We start from the raw sequence: 16,162 nt of genomic DNA on the forward strand, positions 1-16,162 counted from the left end.
CTGACCTGGAGCCCGGAGATCCCATCACAGGCTCTGCTCAGTGTCCCAGAAACATCCCCCAAAGCAAGGCGCTCCGGCTGCAGACAAAGGCGTGCTTTCCAGTCCCCACTGCCCTGGGCCCTGGCCACTGGGGCCCAGCAGGTTGGGGGGAGAGGTGACAGGCACCTGAGGGGCTCTGGTCTTTTGACCCCTTGACAGCTATATGTCTGTTCCCTGGGCAGCGTCTGGGGGCAGCCGGAGCCCAGTCCACTGCTGAGGCTGCTCCCACGTAACCAGGGATCCACCCCAGCAGCCCTGTCTGTGCGGCGCCCTTGAACGCAGCCTTGTCCGCCGGCTGGAGCTCAGCTCCGCATGGGAAACGCACGCTCCGCCTGCAAAGCCGAAGGCCTCTGTTTAGCTGAGCTCAATTCCCCAGCCCCTCACCCTGGCAACGGGTCTTTGGGGGATTTACATCTCATGCATCACAACAGGGGAGCAGCCATTCAGCAAGTTGGTTGCAGCGGCGGGGGAGGGGGGGAACCCCACAACACAAAAATCAATGTGCCTCCCCCCCACCAAGAGCACAGCCACAAAACCAAACAGGATCAACAATAAAAATTTCCCACAAGCCCACTGGGCCTTGGCCGGCAATCAACAACCAAACAGGAATTCAAACTTAATCAAACGTTCATGTCTTCCTTGTAAAGCTCAGGAAATTAGTAATTGGTTTTATAATTGAATTTTCTGATCACGTATCAAAGGAATGGGTCCTGCCAAGGGCCAAGGCATGGCCTGCCTCCTGCAAGGACGGCCAAGGCAGCTCTGAAGGTCGGGGAGGGGCGCTGACGGCTGGGGCTGAGGACAGAGCCCGGCATTTCTAACCAGAGGCGCCAGCGACAGCAGAGCCTGCCCTGGCCAAGGGGTCGCCCCCAAACACTCACCCCAGGAGCCCTGTGTTTCCAATTCCTTTAGCAATGGTGACCAAGGCACGCAGGGGAAAGATGGGGAGGCAGGAGGCAGGGAGACCGTGTGGGTAGGGAGTGAGGAGGCCTGTGGGGCAGGGCCTGGGCAGAGACTGGGAAGCCAGAGGGGCCAAAGCCATTCTGCAAAGGAAGAGGGACACAGGAGAGGCAGGAGGAGTCCTAGGTTTTGCCCTGAGCTACTTTGAAGAAGGAGGAATTTTCAACATAAAGAAGGAAGGTAGGAGAATTGCTCTGTGCGGCCTGGTTCTGCACGGGTTGGGGCTGGGGCGCTGACGGGCCTGGGCACCCAGGGCGCTAACAGGTCCAGCTCAGCTTTTGCGAGCCCTCGCTCGCTGCTAACAGTCATCATTGCATTTAGTCTTCACAGCAGCCCACGGAGATGGTCATTTTGGTCCCCATTTTACAAACCAGAAATGAGAGATGCAGGGGGCAGAGGTGAAGGGGCTGCCCACTCGTGAGCCGTGGAGCTGGGACTTGGACCCACGACGGTCAGATCCCAGAGTCCAGAAGCTCAACCCCGAAGGCAACACAACCTCTCTCCCTGCAGAGAGAAACATCTCACGGCCCAAGGGAAATAACGAGAAAGGGTTCCCCACACGCAGAGATGGAAGCTTGAGAGCCAACCAGTCGACATTCATTCATTCACCAGCTTAAAAACGACCCTGGTAAAGGCAGGCCATAGACTGGAGAAGGTATTCACAACACGTGTATGTCAAAGAATGTGTATCCAGGATTATCTCAAAAAACCACCTCTCACAACTCATTAGCAAGAAGGCAAGCAACCCATTAAAGAGAAAGAACGAAAGATGCGAGCAGATACTTTACAAGAGAAGATAGACATGGCCAAAAGGCACGTTCAAAACTTGCTAAATATCACTAGTCACCGGGGGAGTGCAAATTCGAAGCACGATGGATTATCTCTCCATGCGAACGGGAAAAGGACAATTCCGCACGTCGATGACAGCGTGGGACAGCAGCAGCTCTCACACATTCTAAATAGTACAACCACGTGCCCAAGCCGGTTTGGCTCAGTGGATAGAGCGTCAGCCTGTGCACTGAAGGGTCCCGGGTTTGATTCCGGTCAAGGGCACGTGCCTACATTGTGGGCGTGATCCCCAGTAGAGGGCGTGCAGGATGCAGCCGATCAGTGATTCTCTCTCATCACTGATGTTTCTATCTCTCCCTCTCACTGAAATAAAAATATATTAAAAAAAAAAAAAAAGAAACCACCACTTTGGAATGTAGTTTGGAAGTTTCTCATGAAGTTAACGCACCCTTACCATACGACCTAGCAGTTCCACTCTGGGTATCTACCAAGAGAAGTAAACATGCGTACCCACACAAAAACCTGCACGTCAGAGTATTATTATTCTTCACATCGACCCCTGGGATGACCCCTTAGATGCCCATCGACAGACGACTAGACAAACAAAGGGTTTATACTTGGGGTGAGCCTGAAGCTTGGTCACAAGGAAGCACCGAGGGGTGATGGAGAGAGACAGCAGCAGGATCCGCAGCTGGGCGGAGGACCTGGGAGGGGCAGAGTTTGTCGGCATCCAGATGCCTCCAGTCTGGGGTTTTGAAGGGAGGAGAGCAGCCCCTAATTCTGTAAGCCTGGTCCTGCAGCTGTTTGGGGCTTGACCAGGGCGGGGAGAGCACTAATTGGTCTGCGGATATTCGGATATCCGGTAGCAGCATCCCCCACCGCTCGGAGCTCCAGGTGTCCTGGTGGTGCCATGGGACATCCGCCTACGTGCTTGGGGCGTGGGGCGAGGATCAATGAGATGCGTGCCTAATGTTTGAGACAGTGCCCAGAGGCACCCCTGGTACCACACCCCACCCTCAGCCTGTTCCGGAGGCTCTGCCATCACATTCTCATCGAACAAACAGCTCCTGAAATCCACCTTCCCTTCTCCCCACCATGCAGGGAACCTTCCAGATTGATCAGAATGAAACTGGCAGCTTCACGTGGCCGGTCATCTCCCCCAGCTGCCCGAGATAGGGTGACCCTTGACACAGACGCAGGTACCATAGCCCTTGACAGTGTTTTTCTGCCCGATTTGGTGGCTTCACCCCCACGGCTCGTGGTCTCTGGGTGCTGGTCCTCACTGGTGCTCCCGTGGGGCTGGGATGGTGCCCATGGCCATGTGGGGGTGCAGGGCTGTCTCGGGGGGGGGGGGGTGGTGGTGTTGCCGGCTGTGGGAACACCAACTCCCCTCTAGAGAAGTCAGTCTTCAAGGGGCACACAGGCCCTGCCTTTGAAATTCGGGGTTTTTTTATTTTAAAATTTTTAAAATATTTTTATTGTTTTCAGAGAAGAAGGGAGAGAGATAGAAACATCAATGATGACAGAGAATCATGGATTGGCTGCCTCCTGAATGCCCCACACTGGGGATCGAGCCCGCAACCCTGGCATGTGCCCTGACTGGGAATCAAACCGTGATCTCCTGGTTCATAGGTTGATGCTCAACCATGGAGCCACGCCGGCCTGGCTTTTTTCCTTTTAGATACAAAGGAAGAGCCTTGTGCTTGGTCGTCACCTAAACTTAGCAATTAAGTTCTGCCAGGAGAATTGACAGGACGTTTGTTTTGGAATTGATGGAACTGAGGTGGCGGGGGCGGGTGGAGGGGAGAGCGTGGAAGCCTGGCTCCTCTGTAGGACCCTGGGGGACGAGGGACTTGCCTGCGGCCACACAGCAGAGGGAGCTGGGCTGGGCCTGAGCCAGCTTCTCTGGGAAGGGCCCTGTTCCTCTGCCACCCAGCTGAGGCCTGGCACTCCTGGGGTTCAGGGGCCCTCACCTGACCAAGACCCCGCCCCCTCAATGCTCAGTCCCCGGCTCCTGCCCGTCCAATGTGAGTCACAGCGAGGAAAGACTGGCCCCGGCGGCCTTTCTCCCCACCAGGCTGTGCGGCTGCTGCGATCGGCAGGGCGGGCTGCTTTCCCACCTCCCACTTTTCCCAAGAGGAAGCGGCCTCGTTCAGGAGGGCAGGCCCGAGTCTCCTCTTCCCACCACCCAGCTCGGGGACTACAGGGACTTGGGGCCCAAGCCTGTGCCCCGGCTTGCTGCCGGCACACTCCGGATGGTGGCGATAGAGCCGTCTCTCCACCCACTCACCCGTGGCTGGCGAGCCCCCAGGAGCCGGGGAGGGGGCAGACGAAACCTCCACCAGGGCAGACGAGGCCTCCAGCATCAGAGCCCACGGCTGCTTCCCTGGGCGCATCGGCCATGTGCTAGGCACACAGCTCAGGGCCCGGGCCCAGCTGTGGCGCCCAGTGCCTTTCCTGGGGGGAAAGCCGGGATGGGGAGCGTGGACCTGCCTCCGCATCAGACCGGGTCACAGCACACACCTGGGCCAGGCTGCTCGGCTCCCACCCGGCCCACAGCCCCGGGACCTTGGGCTTGTCACCGCCTCTCCCTGCACTTGTTTTCTCATCTGCAGAACGAGGACAGCGATGGAGTCGATGTCTCAATCGGGGTCCTGTCAAGAAGCGGGGCGCCCTCAAAGGGGGAGGGGCGAGGGCGTGAACGTGTGGAAAGCGCTCAGCACCGTGCAGGGCCCAGGTGAGCGTGCGACCCCATCGCCCCGAGGAGGGAAACTGAGGCTCAGGGTAGTGAGGGAGCCTGTCTGAGGTCACCAAGCTCAGAAAGGAGGATCAGCGATGACCTGTGACTCTCTGACTCCAGTGGTGCAGCAGCGTCACTCTGAGGACACGCACTGGGTTCTTGCACTGGGTCCTCTGAGAGAGGAGGTAAGAGTCCCAGACCTCGGCTCCAGGCTCACGGCTGAGCCCTTGGACTTGGGGCCATGGTGGGTGGTCTCTGCGGGGCCAGGCCCTTCACTATCAGGTGCATAGCCCCAGACCCTGAAAACTGTGGTGGACCCCCAGCCTGGCCCCGGCCCCAGCAGCCACCCTGGGGCCTGGAGGGCTGCCTTCCTCTCCTTGGCCAGCGGTCATCAGGGAGACCGGCTGGTCTCAGCACGGGGCAGGGAAGTGCGACGGGAAGGGGAAAGGTAGGGAGACAGAGGGCTGGGAAAGAAGTGTATGTGTGGGGGGCGCCCACAGAGCTGGAAAAGCTGGACCTAATTTGGCAGTGAGCTATTTCAGGACTGTGCCCTGGGGACCTCGGACCAGGGATATCGGGGGAGGAGAGTCTGGTAGAGCGGAGGGAGAGAAAGCCAGGCTTCTAGCGCTGGGCTGGGCTGGGCTGGGCGACGTGAGCTGGCCGTCTGGGCCAGACAGGGTCTGTGGAGGTCAGTGTGGAGCACAGTCCTGCCGCGTTTGGAGGGTCACGTTGCATGGCCAGCACTCCCTGTCCGTGGTATTGGGTTGTCAGAGCTGCAGACGCATCCCTACTTCACAGACAAGGGACAGGTCAGGGCTGGGGGTGGAGGGAGCAGGGGTCAGGAGGGGTCAGGAGGGGTCAAAAGGGCTGCAGTCAGGAGCTGGGGCAGGGGGTAGGCGGCAGCTGTCTGGATGCACAGCGCCCTGGACCAGAACCCAGACCAACAGGTAATGTCCTCGGGGGAATTCACTCTCTTTCCAGGAGCCCCTCAGGCCATTGGAGACAAGGAGGCCCCACGTTGGCTGGGTGACTGGAGGCAGCCTGGCCAGACGCGGAGAGAGCTGAGCCCTGGTGCGTAAACCTCAGTTCCAGTGCTGGGTCGGCCACACTGCCCTTGAGGGAGTCCCTTTCCTATTCGAGCCAGATGGGGCCTGTTTGGTCCCATCTGCAAAAGGGAGCCGCAGAATCCGATCGCCTTCAACGGAGGAGTTCCGAGCTCTATGAGTCCGGGCAGGCAGAGGGACAAGGCAGGGCTGCCCCTGGCTGTGTACCTGGTGCCCAGCACAGGGCAGGCAGCTCTTCCTGGCCTCAGGAGTGGGCACGGCAGCTTCGTGGGTCACCTCCCCCAGCGCCTCGTCAGATCTGCCGGCCACCACTGAGGTTTCTCCAGGCACCAGGAAGGCAGGCGGACGCAGGCCAGTGAGCATCCTTGTTTTTGTCTGTTTCAGAGTTAGTGCAAGCCCCCGGGCGAGCAGCGCTGCGCCATGGAGATGGCACCGAAATATTTTCACGATCAAAAATAGGATAGGGTTCTGAGCTCCACGGTGTGATTTAAATGTCAAGATTTCTTTGACCAGAGGAGATCCAATGACATCCTGGAAGCTAAGTGTGAAATATGACGCGGTCTCCCCAAAAAGCTGCCATTCTCTGGCGGGGGAGGGGGGAGAGGTCCCTCACGGAGCCCCTCGGAGGGACAGAAGCGCTATAGTCCCGTGCAGGCCAGGCAGCCAATTAGGCGCCTCGTCCCTCTGTATCTAACCTGAAAAATGCACCTAAAACCTTACCCGTTCCTCACTAGACAAGTGGAGGGTAATTCACCGATTTTTATTAGCAGTAATAATTTTAAACAAGTTGGTGGAAGGACAAGAGCGAACGTGTTGCTGAGAACTCTGTTGTCAGGCACCATCCTGAGCACTTCACAGGCATCGTCTCATTTAATCTTACAGCCTGTAACCGAGGAGGATATTAAGGTCGTGCCCATCTTAGAGACAAAAACACTGAGGGCTGAGGAAGGTAAATAATTTTACCTTCCAAAGAGCTCGTGGTAGAAGTGGGAACCGGATCCAGGCCCCTTCCTTCCTGTGTCAGGCACTGTACGAGAGGAATGAGATCTAGATTTTGTGCTTCCAGGACATTAGAATGTAGCGAGAGAAGGAGGCATAGGCGCAAACGATGAAAACAAGAGTCTTTTCAATGGAATAAAACCCTCACACAAGTTCAAGGCATTGTTCCTTTGCTATTATCCCATTAGCTTGCAATATGTTTTATATATGCAAGTATACGCACGCACACATTTTCAGGTGTTGATAGATACACATGTGTGTGTGCATGTGTGTAAATCTACTGACAGGGGCTAGGACTGTTCCTATAGACGTTCTCTGTGAGCCTCCTAACCCTGTAATTGTCCAGTCTCCCAGATCCTTACAGGGCAGACCGCCCAGTCTCTCTGCTTTTGTGATGCAGATGGGGCCGGGCTGGGGAAGGAGGAAGGGGAAAGACTCCACTTCAAAAGATTAAGACAATTTGCATAATAATGAGCTGGCAGTGAGGAGGGAGGGAGGGAGGGAGGGAGGGAAGAAAGGAGTTAGAGAAGGAGGGAGGAGAGAGGAAGGCAGGGAGGGAGGGAGAGGGGAACAAGTGGGGGAAAAAGAAGAAAGAGGAAAAGGGAGGAAGAGATGAAGGGAGGTAGGGAGAGCAAGAGAGGGACCCACTTATAAGGAGAGAGGGGTGGGTGGAAGGAGGAAGGGAAAAGGTGGGGACAGGAGGAGGAGGAGGAGGGCAAGAGAGGGAAGCCCTGTGGGCTGGGGGTAGAGAGAGGGTCTGGGGGTGGGGGGGATGTGGAGAGTGGGGGTGGGACCGACATGAGGAAGACAGGAGGGCTATGTGGGAAATGCCGTCCTTTGGGTCCCTTTCCAAGTCTTTAGAAAGACTTAGGGCAAAAAGATGGGATTCTTGTAAGGACCTAATGCTTTCCCTGACGGGTACGGTGCCTGTTTAACGGGGACTGGACTGAGCCCAGTGGACTGCAGTTTCATTAAGGCTGTGTCTCCATCCTCCACGTGCATACATTTTGTACTGCGTGACCTCGGGCAAGTCACCGAGGGTCACTGCACCTCATTTTTTCCCTTGTAAAATGGGGTGACAATAGCACCCACCGCACAGGGAGCTGTTAGTGTTAATCACTTAATTCACGCAAATGGTTTAGCACAGGCCCTGCCACGCGGGAGACGGAGACGGAAAGCTTCAGTTCTGAGTCCCTCTGCGTGGGGACCACTCCCACCTGAAGAGCCACCAGGCTGAAACCCGACTCGCCGGGTGTGGCCCCATCTCCTGACGTTCTGCCTGTGGTCTGCCTTGTCCCTAGGCATCCAGGCTGGTCACACTGGAGTTTCAGTTTCCTGATCCTTATCCGTTTGCCCCAGTAGCCAGTCACAGGTCCCTTTCTTTAGTCACCACACCACCTGGCTGCTCTCATTTCCCACCCTCACCCCCAGACCCCGATGTGGGGGTCAATTAGCATAGCTTTCCCAGCTTTGTCCCTCCCCTCACCCCCCAGGAGTCCACCCTGCACGTAATACCCTAAAGCTCACTTTTACCCATCCCTCCCAGCTCCAACGTTGTCAATGGCTGCTCACTGCCAACAGGATACAACCCAAACTCCTTGGCATCCTTTCCAAGGCCCTCCGCATCGGGACCTGACCGTATCTTCTACCTTCCCCACACCTGGCCCCTACCCTGAGCCTCTGTTCTGGCCACTGGCCTCCCCCGTCAATCAAATCTCCTCTGGTCCTTGCCGACCCTCGACGTTTACTCCGAGTCCCTGTCCTCACCCTTACCCGCACCTGCCATGCCTGTTTCGAGGACAGTTCCAGCCTCACTTCCTCCAGGAAGCTTTCCCCGACCGGCTTGTGGGATGACCGAGCTCAGGCAGCCTGGGGCCCTGTGTGCCCAAGAGGATGGCCAGCTCCCTACCGGCCCATCTCACATAACTTTGAATCTCTATGAGGGCTCAGCACCAAGCCGACACATGGTCAGTACTCCACCCACATCTACTCACTTAGCGGAGAATGACAGGTACTTTCCCTTTTCTCTCTGAGACCTGGAAAAACGAGGCACGCCATTCCCGGGTGCCTGCTGGCTGGTTAACTGAGACTCGGTACTGTGCTTCTGCTGAAAGGCGGACCGAGAGCCAAGGCCCGTGGTCTGCCCCGGGTCTGAAGATCAGACCAGAGTTGACTGAAATGAGTGGATATATGTCAAGTGCTCAGCACAGTGCCTGGCAACTAGCAGGTGCTCAGTAAATGATGGCTGTTTGTTGGGGGGCGGGGGCGGGGGTGCAGGGATAGGGGAAGAAGGTGAAGGGATTAAGCAAAAAACAAACACACACACATCCTCATAGACACAGACAACAGTATGTGGATTACCAGAGGGGAGGGGGGTGAGGGGAGGTAGAAGAGGGCAAAGGTCGGGGGCAAATGGTGATGGAGACTTGACTTGGGGTGAACACACAATGCAATATATAGATGATGTGTTATAGAATCGTACACCTCAAACCTTTATAATTTTATTAATCAGTGTCACCCCAATACACTCAATAAAACATCATAGCTGTCTGTTACCACTGTGGCCGTTATTGCTGAAATGAATGAAGCCGGGCAGCCACCTCGGCCACTCTGATGGTCTGAGTCGGTATCTGCTGACTGTCTGCTTCCTCCAGCACCTCTCCCCCTGCGCTTGTCCGCCTCTCCCCCTGCGCTCATCTGCGTCCCCAGCAGCCAGCGCAGCGCCCGCTTCGCCCTGAGCCCGCCCCGCCATGAGTGCTTAAAGGGAACAAGGCTGGAGAACGGCAGTGCCCTCTTTCCAGGGGCCCCAACTCTCTGGCCCGAACCAGAGCCTGTCCCTGGGGAGAAGTGCTTGGGGGCAGGCCCTCCTGCCAGCGCCCAGCTCCCTGGCTCCAGGGCTGGCCTCAGACACACTGCGTCACCCCATTCCCCTGCACCTGGAGGAGCCAGTGCCTGAGCTGGGGCGACTCTGGGCCGTGGAGTTAGAATTCTGTGCATCAGCATTGAATTTTACACGCCAAGCTCGGTCGCAGGTGAGATCTCTGACCCGGAGGAGGTGAGGGGAATTTTCCTCTGGGATGAAGGTCATTTTTAGCAAAGACGGGATATGTCTTTGCTAACCACACGGGCAAACCACACAGTAGTCAGAGGCTCCCTGTGGGGCCAGGGCACTGGGAGGCCTCCACCTGCTCCCCTTTCTCGATCCAGGTCACAGCGAGAGGAACTGGGACTCGGAATCCCACCAGGGGGCCGAGAGCAGCTTCGGGATAGAATTCCCTGAGGTTGTTTCCCTCCCTCCCTCCCTTTAATTTCATTTTGCCAGTGTGGCTGCATAACGTTCAGTCTTACAGTTAATGCAGACGCTTGCAAATAAGAAGCTTTTATGTACGTATTCCATCCACCACTTATCAGCCGCCTGGAAACTCAAGTGAAAAACAGTCCCCGTTCTAGGACATCCCCTTCCTACAGGGAGGGGAGCCCCTTAGGTTCTCAGACTCACCCCTGAGGGGCAGAAAGCACACCCCTTGGTTCGAGGGAAGAAAAAATCAGCTCACATGGCTGCACCCTCACCCCCCAAACAAGGCATGCAGAGCTCTCCTCAGGAGGGGGTGGTGGCCAGGTAGGCTGTTACATTTGAGACCTATTTCCTCCCCTGGCCGGCGTGGCTCCGTGGCTGAGTGTCGACCCAGGAACCAAGAGGTCCCAGTTTGATTCCAGGTTGCAGGCTCGATCCCCAGTAGGGGGCGTGCAGGAGGCAGCCGATCGATGTTTCTCTCTCATTGACGTTTCTCTCTCTCCCTCCCTATCCCTTCCCCCCTCTCTTTCAAATCAATAAAAACATATATATAAAAATATTTTCTCTGTCTGCGTTAATTGCCCAAGGGCAGGTACTGTGCAGTGTGGGAGTCCCAGTTTAGAACAATCACCCGCCCTTTCTCATCCCTGGAACGTCATTGTCCTTGCTGGCGACGTGGCTGGGAAGTCTGCCCACCGGCGAAGCCCCTGTTTGCGCGCACCAGGTAGGGACTGGTCTCCTGGCTTAGGTGGGTGGCTAGCCTTCTCTCCCACATGCAGCACAGCCTCCTCCTGTGCCCGGAGGGCAGCCTGGCACGGTCATCAGGACGCAGCAGGGGACCGAGACAGGCCCTCTCCTGGCCGGGCCCCTGCGCTCAGCGGCCTACCTTTCTCTCCTTGTCACCGTATTCGATGCCCAAAGTGTCCATGGCCCGGACGATGGCTGCCAGGGACTGGATGGTGTTGCTGTAGACGACAGGCTTGTACTGCTTCACGTCTTCTCCCGAGAAGCCATCTTCGTGGATGATCCTGGAGAAAAACCACACACACCACAGATGAGTGCGCCTCCGCACTTGGCCCCGAGAGCGCCCTTCTGATCCGGGAGCGGAATTACTGAGCTGATGCATTGGGACCATCGGGTCTGAAGGAAAAATCTACCCGAATTACTCAAAATTAATCTGAACAAACAGAATCGTGGGAAAGAAAGGCAGTCTTTTTACAGTCCCTACACACGAGAGCAAAGGCAGTCAACAGGTATGGGTGATACTTGAAAACGCTTAGCACGGGAGGGCACCCACGAGGCCCTCCATCAACGTTAGCTATTCGTGTTTTTAAGCAAAGCTCGGGGTCTTACCCGCTCGAGTGTAGGGCTTCCTCTCTGTGCTAAGCGCTTCACACGCACCATCTCATTTAAGATTCAAAACAATCCTAGGAGATCAAAACTGATTTCCCACGTACAGGGGAGGAAATGGAGGCTCAGAGAGGGTAAGCCACCCACCCGAGGTCACACAGCAGGGTGAGTGTCACAGCGGCAGTCGAGGCCCTGCCTGTGACCACCAGGCCGACCGACGCTGACCGGCAGGGCTGCTGCTTCTGCCCTGGGTGCCTAGCTCCAGGTGCCCTGAGAACCCAGAACTTCACACACAAAGTGAGCGTCGGAACACTGCCTACAGCACCGGCCCGAGGAGAGTGAGGCAAGGCCAGGAGGTGTCTGGTTTGAGGCTGGAGAAACAGCCCGGGTCTGAGTCTAAAGGAGACAAGGCCAGGCCTGGGGGAGCAGGAGGGAGGCCACATGGGCACCTCAGTCGAAGCCAGTAGCACTGTCCTCTGCATGGTTGAGTGACAGGGTGCAACATCATGTCCCAGAGACATCATCTGAGCCACTGGATCCAGCCATGCCTGAAGCTAACCATGAGGGAAGCCAGATAATCCCTCCTTGTTTTTGTATAAGCCAGTAACAGGGCTTGAGTTTGTCACTTACAACCGATAGCGTCTGAAGCATGCTCTGCACCTGGAGGACAACCATCGTCAGGTCATCTCTGAGTAGACTTGTTTATGAATCTTCTGTCTACCACCAGCCGTCAGCCCTTGGACTTCAGGTGATCACACCTCAGTTTCCCCCTTTCCATGCCACCTGGCACAGGGCTGGCTCTGGACAGGACTCATAACGACAGGCGCCAGGAGTGCACAGGTGCACAAAACCGCCCTCTCCAAGCTCACTGAAAAAGGCCAACGTGTGTGTGTGTGCATGTGCATGCCAGCGTGGGAACCCACTGGCGTTCTATGCCTGCAGAGCCCGGGCAGCGAAGGGAAGCCAAGCTTGATGCCCACCTGAAACTCAGGGGCTCTGAGAGGGGTTCCAAGCCACCAAACCAGAAGAAATACGGGGAGCGAGCAAAGGCTGACTCTGCGGGCCTGAGTGTCCGGCTTTGGGTTGGCGCTGCCAGCTGGACTCTGGAAACCTGGCAGCGCAATGGGGAGATCTCAAGTGGGGATGGGGAGAGAGGGAGAGCGGCACCAGCCCCCCGAGAGGTCGGAGCTCTCTGGGAAGAGGCAACCGAGGAGGGACCCCTGGCCTCCCTCACCTGGGCTCCCCTCTGCTGTCTGGGGCCCCTGGGGCGGGGCGGGGGGAGCAGGGCTGGGGCTCCCTCTGCTCTCTGCTTCCCCTCCGTGCAGGGCTGCGCTTAGCCGCAGTGAGGCTCCCCAGACACAGCGGCCTTATACGGTCACGGAGCCACCGGCTCGGCAGCTGGAAGGGACCTTGGAGGGTCATCTGGCCCAGCAGCCATTCTCTAACCACAGATGCCTCTGAGAATGTGACGAGTACAGCCCACACACAGTTTTGCCCCCAATTTCTGGTGGTTCAAGACTCACAGACCCTCAGCTGCTGGGACACGCCGTTTCCCACTCCACCTCCCAGCTGGCTCAGCACCCCTCCTCTGCTTCCCTTCCTCAGCACCCTGTCCCCGGCATGGGGCCCCGCTCCATCCTCCACCACAATCCCGTTAAGGATCTAGGTAAAGGGGGTGTCTCTGGAGACAGACTCGAGCTGTGTGACCAGGCCTAAATGAACGGGGTGCTGGGAGGGTGGCGGGGGGCAGAGCGTGTCCAACGTTTCAGACGACTGGCTGGGCAGAGGTAAGATGTGTGCGTTTTGCAAAGTGATCCTGGTGGGACCTGGATTTCTGATTTCTCAGTGTTCCCAGGGAGCAGAGGTACTGAGACCTGGAGGCCTGGATGGGAGGGGAGGAGCTTTGCTCTCCTCCGGGCATAAAGGCTGTCCCCCTGACTGCTAGGGCCGGAGCTAGCCTTAAGGCTACTGCCTCCTTCAATCCCCTCCTCCTCTCATCCACAAAGCCGACTGCTGCGGGTCAGGTAGACTTCCTAGAGCACCCAGAGACAGTGGTGAACAGGTCAGACACGGCCCCTGCCTTAAAAGGACTCATGGGCCAGTAGGGGAAGATAGGAAAAAAGAAATAAACAAATAATGATAGTGTAATAACCACACAAAGGGTAGTTAACGATGGATGGGGGGCAGAGTTAGGAGCCAGGCAAGGAGGTGACATGTAAGGCTGAGGCCTGAATGATGAGGAGGAGTGGACCTTGCATTTATGTGAGGAAGAGCACTTGGGGCAGAGAGGACAGCAAGTGCAAAGGTCCTGGGGCACCTTGTGTTAGAGGAAGGAGGAGGAGCCAGTGGGGTTGGAGCAGGGGGAGTGGGGGAAAGACCAGTGAGGGCAGCAGAGACCCAATCGCATAGGGCTACGCACCACTTATATTTTTTTTCTTAACACACATTAAAACAGTCACCTATTAAAATAGAAAAACATCCATCTGTGTACTTTTCCAAACCATCTTGACTTCCACTGTGGTTCTGCTCCAAGTGTGGATCCGTTTAAAAGGAAGCCCCCCCTCCTCTTTCCCTGACTTCTCCAGGGCTGATGGAGGCCTGCTCTGGGAACACTCCTGGGTTCCAACCCACACAGCTGAGCAAAAAAGAAGCAAAGAAGACCCGCCATCCGGCAGCCATCGCCCCACCGCCCGGAGGGAGGCACCGTCCAGCGTGTTGGTGTAGATGACAGCCCTTTCACCTGGGAGCCCACGTGTGCATTGTTTTTCCGGAAATGGACTCACACTGCGTGGCCCCGTGTCGCCCAGCAGTCGGCACTGGCTGCCTCGAGGCCCATCGTCTGAATGGGCCCTGAGTCACTTCCCCAAACCCCTGCCCGTGGACAGGGCTTGCGGATGGAGCTCTTCCCAGCTTCAAGCAGCTGCTGGGGAGGCTGCCGGACCGCCAGCCCGTTTCTCCTAATGAAGACAGAAAGCTGTACGCCCGGACGGAACAAGCCAGGGGCAGGGCGGGCCTGGCCTTGCGGGCTGGGCTTGAGTGGCGTGTGCGCACACAGGATCTCGGCGATTTGGAAAGGACCCAAGCGAAAACCCAGCTCCTTCACTCTGGGTGAAAGTGTATGGTTAAGAGAAAACATGATCTAAAACATAAATGAGACGCCCCTCCTTAGTAATTAATGCTCTATTTAAAACATGATAGTCTAATATTAGAACCACAGAGACGACAAGGGACTGTAAAATAAAAGTACGAGGCGGGCCACTCCCGAGGGGAAGGACTGCTACCAAACAAGAGACGAGTCCTGGGGACAGTGACTTGCAGAAATCTGTTCTAAAGATGCCGTTTTTAATAAGGGGTAATGCGGGCCAGAAGCAAGACGCCAGCTGCCAACTGTCACCAGACGGAGCCAGGGGCCAGGCCGGGACGCGGGGTTCCAGGACTGGGCCGCTGCTGCTGTTATCTGGGGAACAGCGTGGCCCCTGCCCTTTCCCGAGACTCTCAGCGCTGGTGGTAGGGGTGGGGGTGGGAGTGCGTGCCAGCTCCCATCCCATGTGTGTGCGCGTGTGCGGGTGCACGTGTGCGTGTGTTGTGCATGTGTGCGCGCATACGAGTGTGCATGTGCATGCGTATGTATGCGTGTGTGCATGTGTGTGTGTGTGTGTTATGTGCATGTGCCGCTCTGAGAGCTGCCTTCTAAGCTCTGTGCCCTTTTCCCTGGTCTCAATCCTGGGATCCCGGCTTTGGATGACAAAGACCCTGCCTTGGACTTGGAGGCGGAAGACTCAGGTTCTTATGCCATTTGGCCACCAACAAGCATCACATCCCCAGGCGAAGTGGGCAGAAGAAGGCCCCAGAGAGCGGGGCTCTGGCCAGCCCTCTGCTGGTCAGCATCGAGGCCCTCAGCCTGGGCTCCCCCTCGGTGTTACCGGAAATCCTTTGAGGCAGCTTGGCCAGCCTCCCCAGAGGAGCCCCTTGACCCCCCAATCCACCCTCAGCTTCTAGGTGCTGGCCCTGCCCCTGCCCCTGCCCATGTTTTCAGGTGACACTGCCACTTTCTGTGGTGGCTTACACCCCCACTTCATCGCTCCCGAGGTCTGGGGTCTGGTCTGGGTTCTTCCACTGACCAATGGGCATGAGCATGGATGTCACTGGACCTCCGTGGCCGCTTCCTGTGCGCGCTGCCCCAGCCTCTTGGACAGGCCGCGTGCTGGCTTTGGGCCTGGGTTGTATCAACTCCCTGTGGTCACCCTGTTTTGCTCAGGTTAACCAAGCTCCAGGGTCATGTCCGTCTTTGCCAAATGTCGTCTTTTTGGGATATAGCAGCTCACAAAACATGGGACAAATAATCAGAGGTGCTCTTGGTGGACCAAACATTGAGATGCGGCCCAGTCAGTTGCAGCTTAGTGGTGGAGTGTCGACCTATGAACCGGGAGGTCATGGTTTGATTCCCGGTCAGGGCACAGGACTGGCTTGCGGCTTGATTCCCAGTGTGGGGCGTGTAGGAGGCAGCTGATCAATAATTCTCTCTTATCATTGATGTTCCTATTTTTCTCTCCGTCTCCCTTCCTCTTTTTTAAAAAAAATATTTTTATTGATTTCAGAGAGGAAGAGAGAGGGCGAGAGAGATAGAAACATCAATGATCAGAGAGAATCATTGATCGGCTGCCTCCTGCACATCCCCTACTGGGGATTGAGCCTGCAACCTGGGCACGTGCTCCCGACCGGAAAAGAACCTGGGACCCTTCAGTCCATAGGCTGAAGCTCTATCCACTGAGCCAAACCAGCTAGGGCTTCCTTCCTCTTTGAAATCAATTTAAAAAATATACTAAAAAATACAAGTATTAGGTTTTCAAAGATTTCTTAGGAGGAAAGAAAAAAGGTTGAGACGCTGTGAAATGAGGACCTGTACACCTCACTGAACTCAAGCTG

General features: G+C 56.6%; 1 protein-coding gene across 2 annotated transcripts in view; it reads right to left on the minus strand.

Annotated features, from left to right (window-relative positions):
- GNAO1 (G protein subunit alpha o1) overlaps nt 1–16,162 on the minus strand; it is a 115,473-nt gene that overhangs the window by 30,943 nt on the left and 68,368 nt on the right. For both annotated transcript variants that reach the window (XM_036346286.1, XM_036346287.1), the window contains exon 3: nt 10,773–10,914. In XM_036346286.1, coding sequence (XP_036202179.1) covers nt 10,773–10,914 — 142 coding nt within the window. The remainder of the gene's footprint in view (nt 1–10,772; nt 10,915–16,162) is intronic.

This window comes from Myotis myotis, unplaced genomic scaffold (genome assembly GCF_014108235.1).
Source record: "Myotis myotis isolate mMyoMyo1 unplaced genomic scaffold, mMyoMyo1.p scaffold_m19_p_19, whole genome shotgun sequence".
Classification (NCBI taxonomy): domain Eukaryota; kingdom Metazoa; phylum Chordata; class Mammalia; order Chiroptera; family Vespertilionidae; genus Myotis; species Myotis myotis.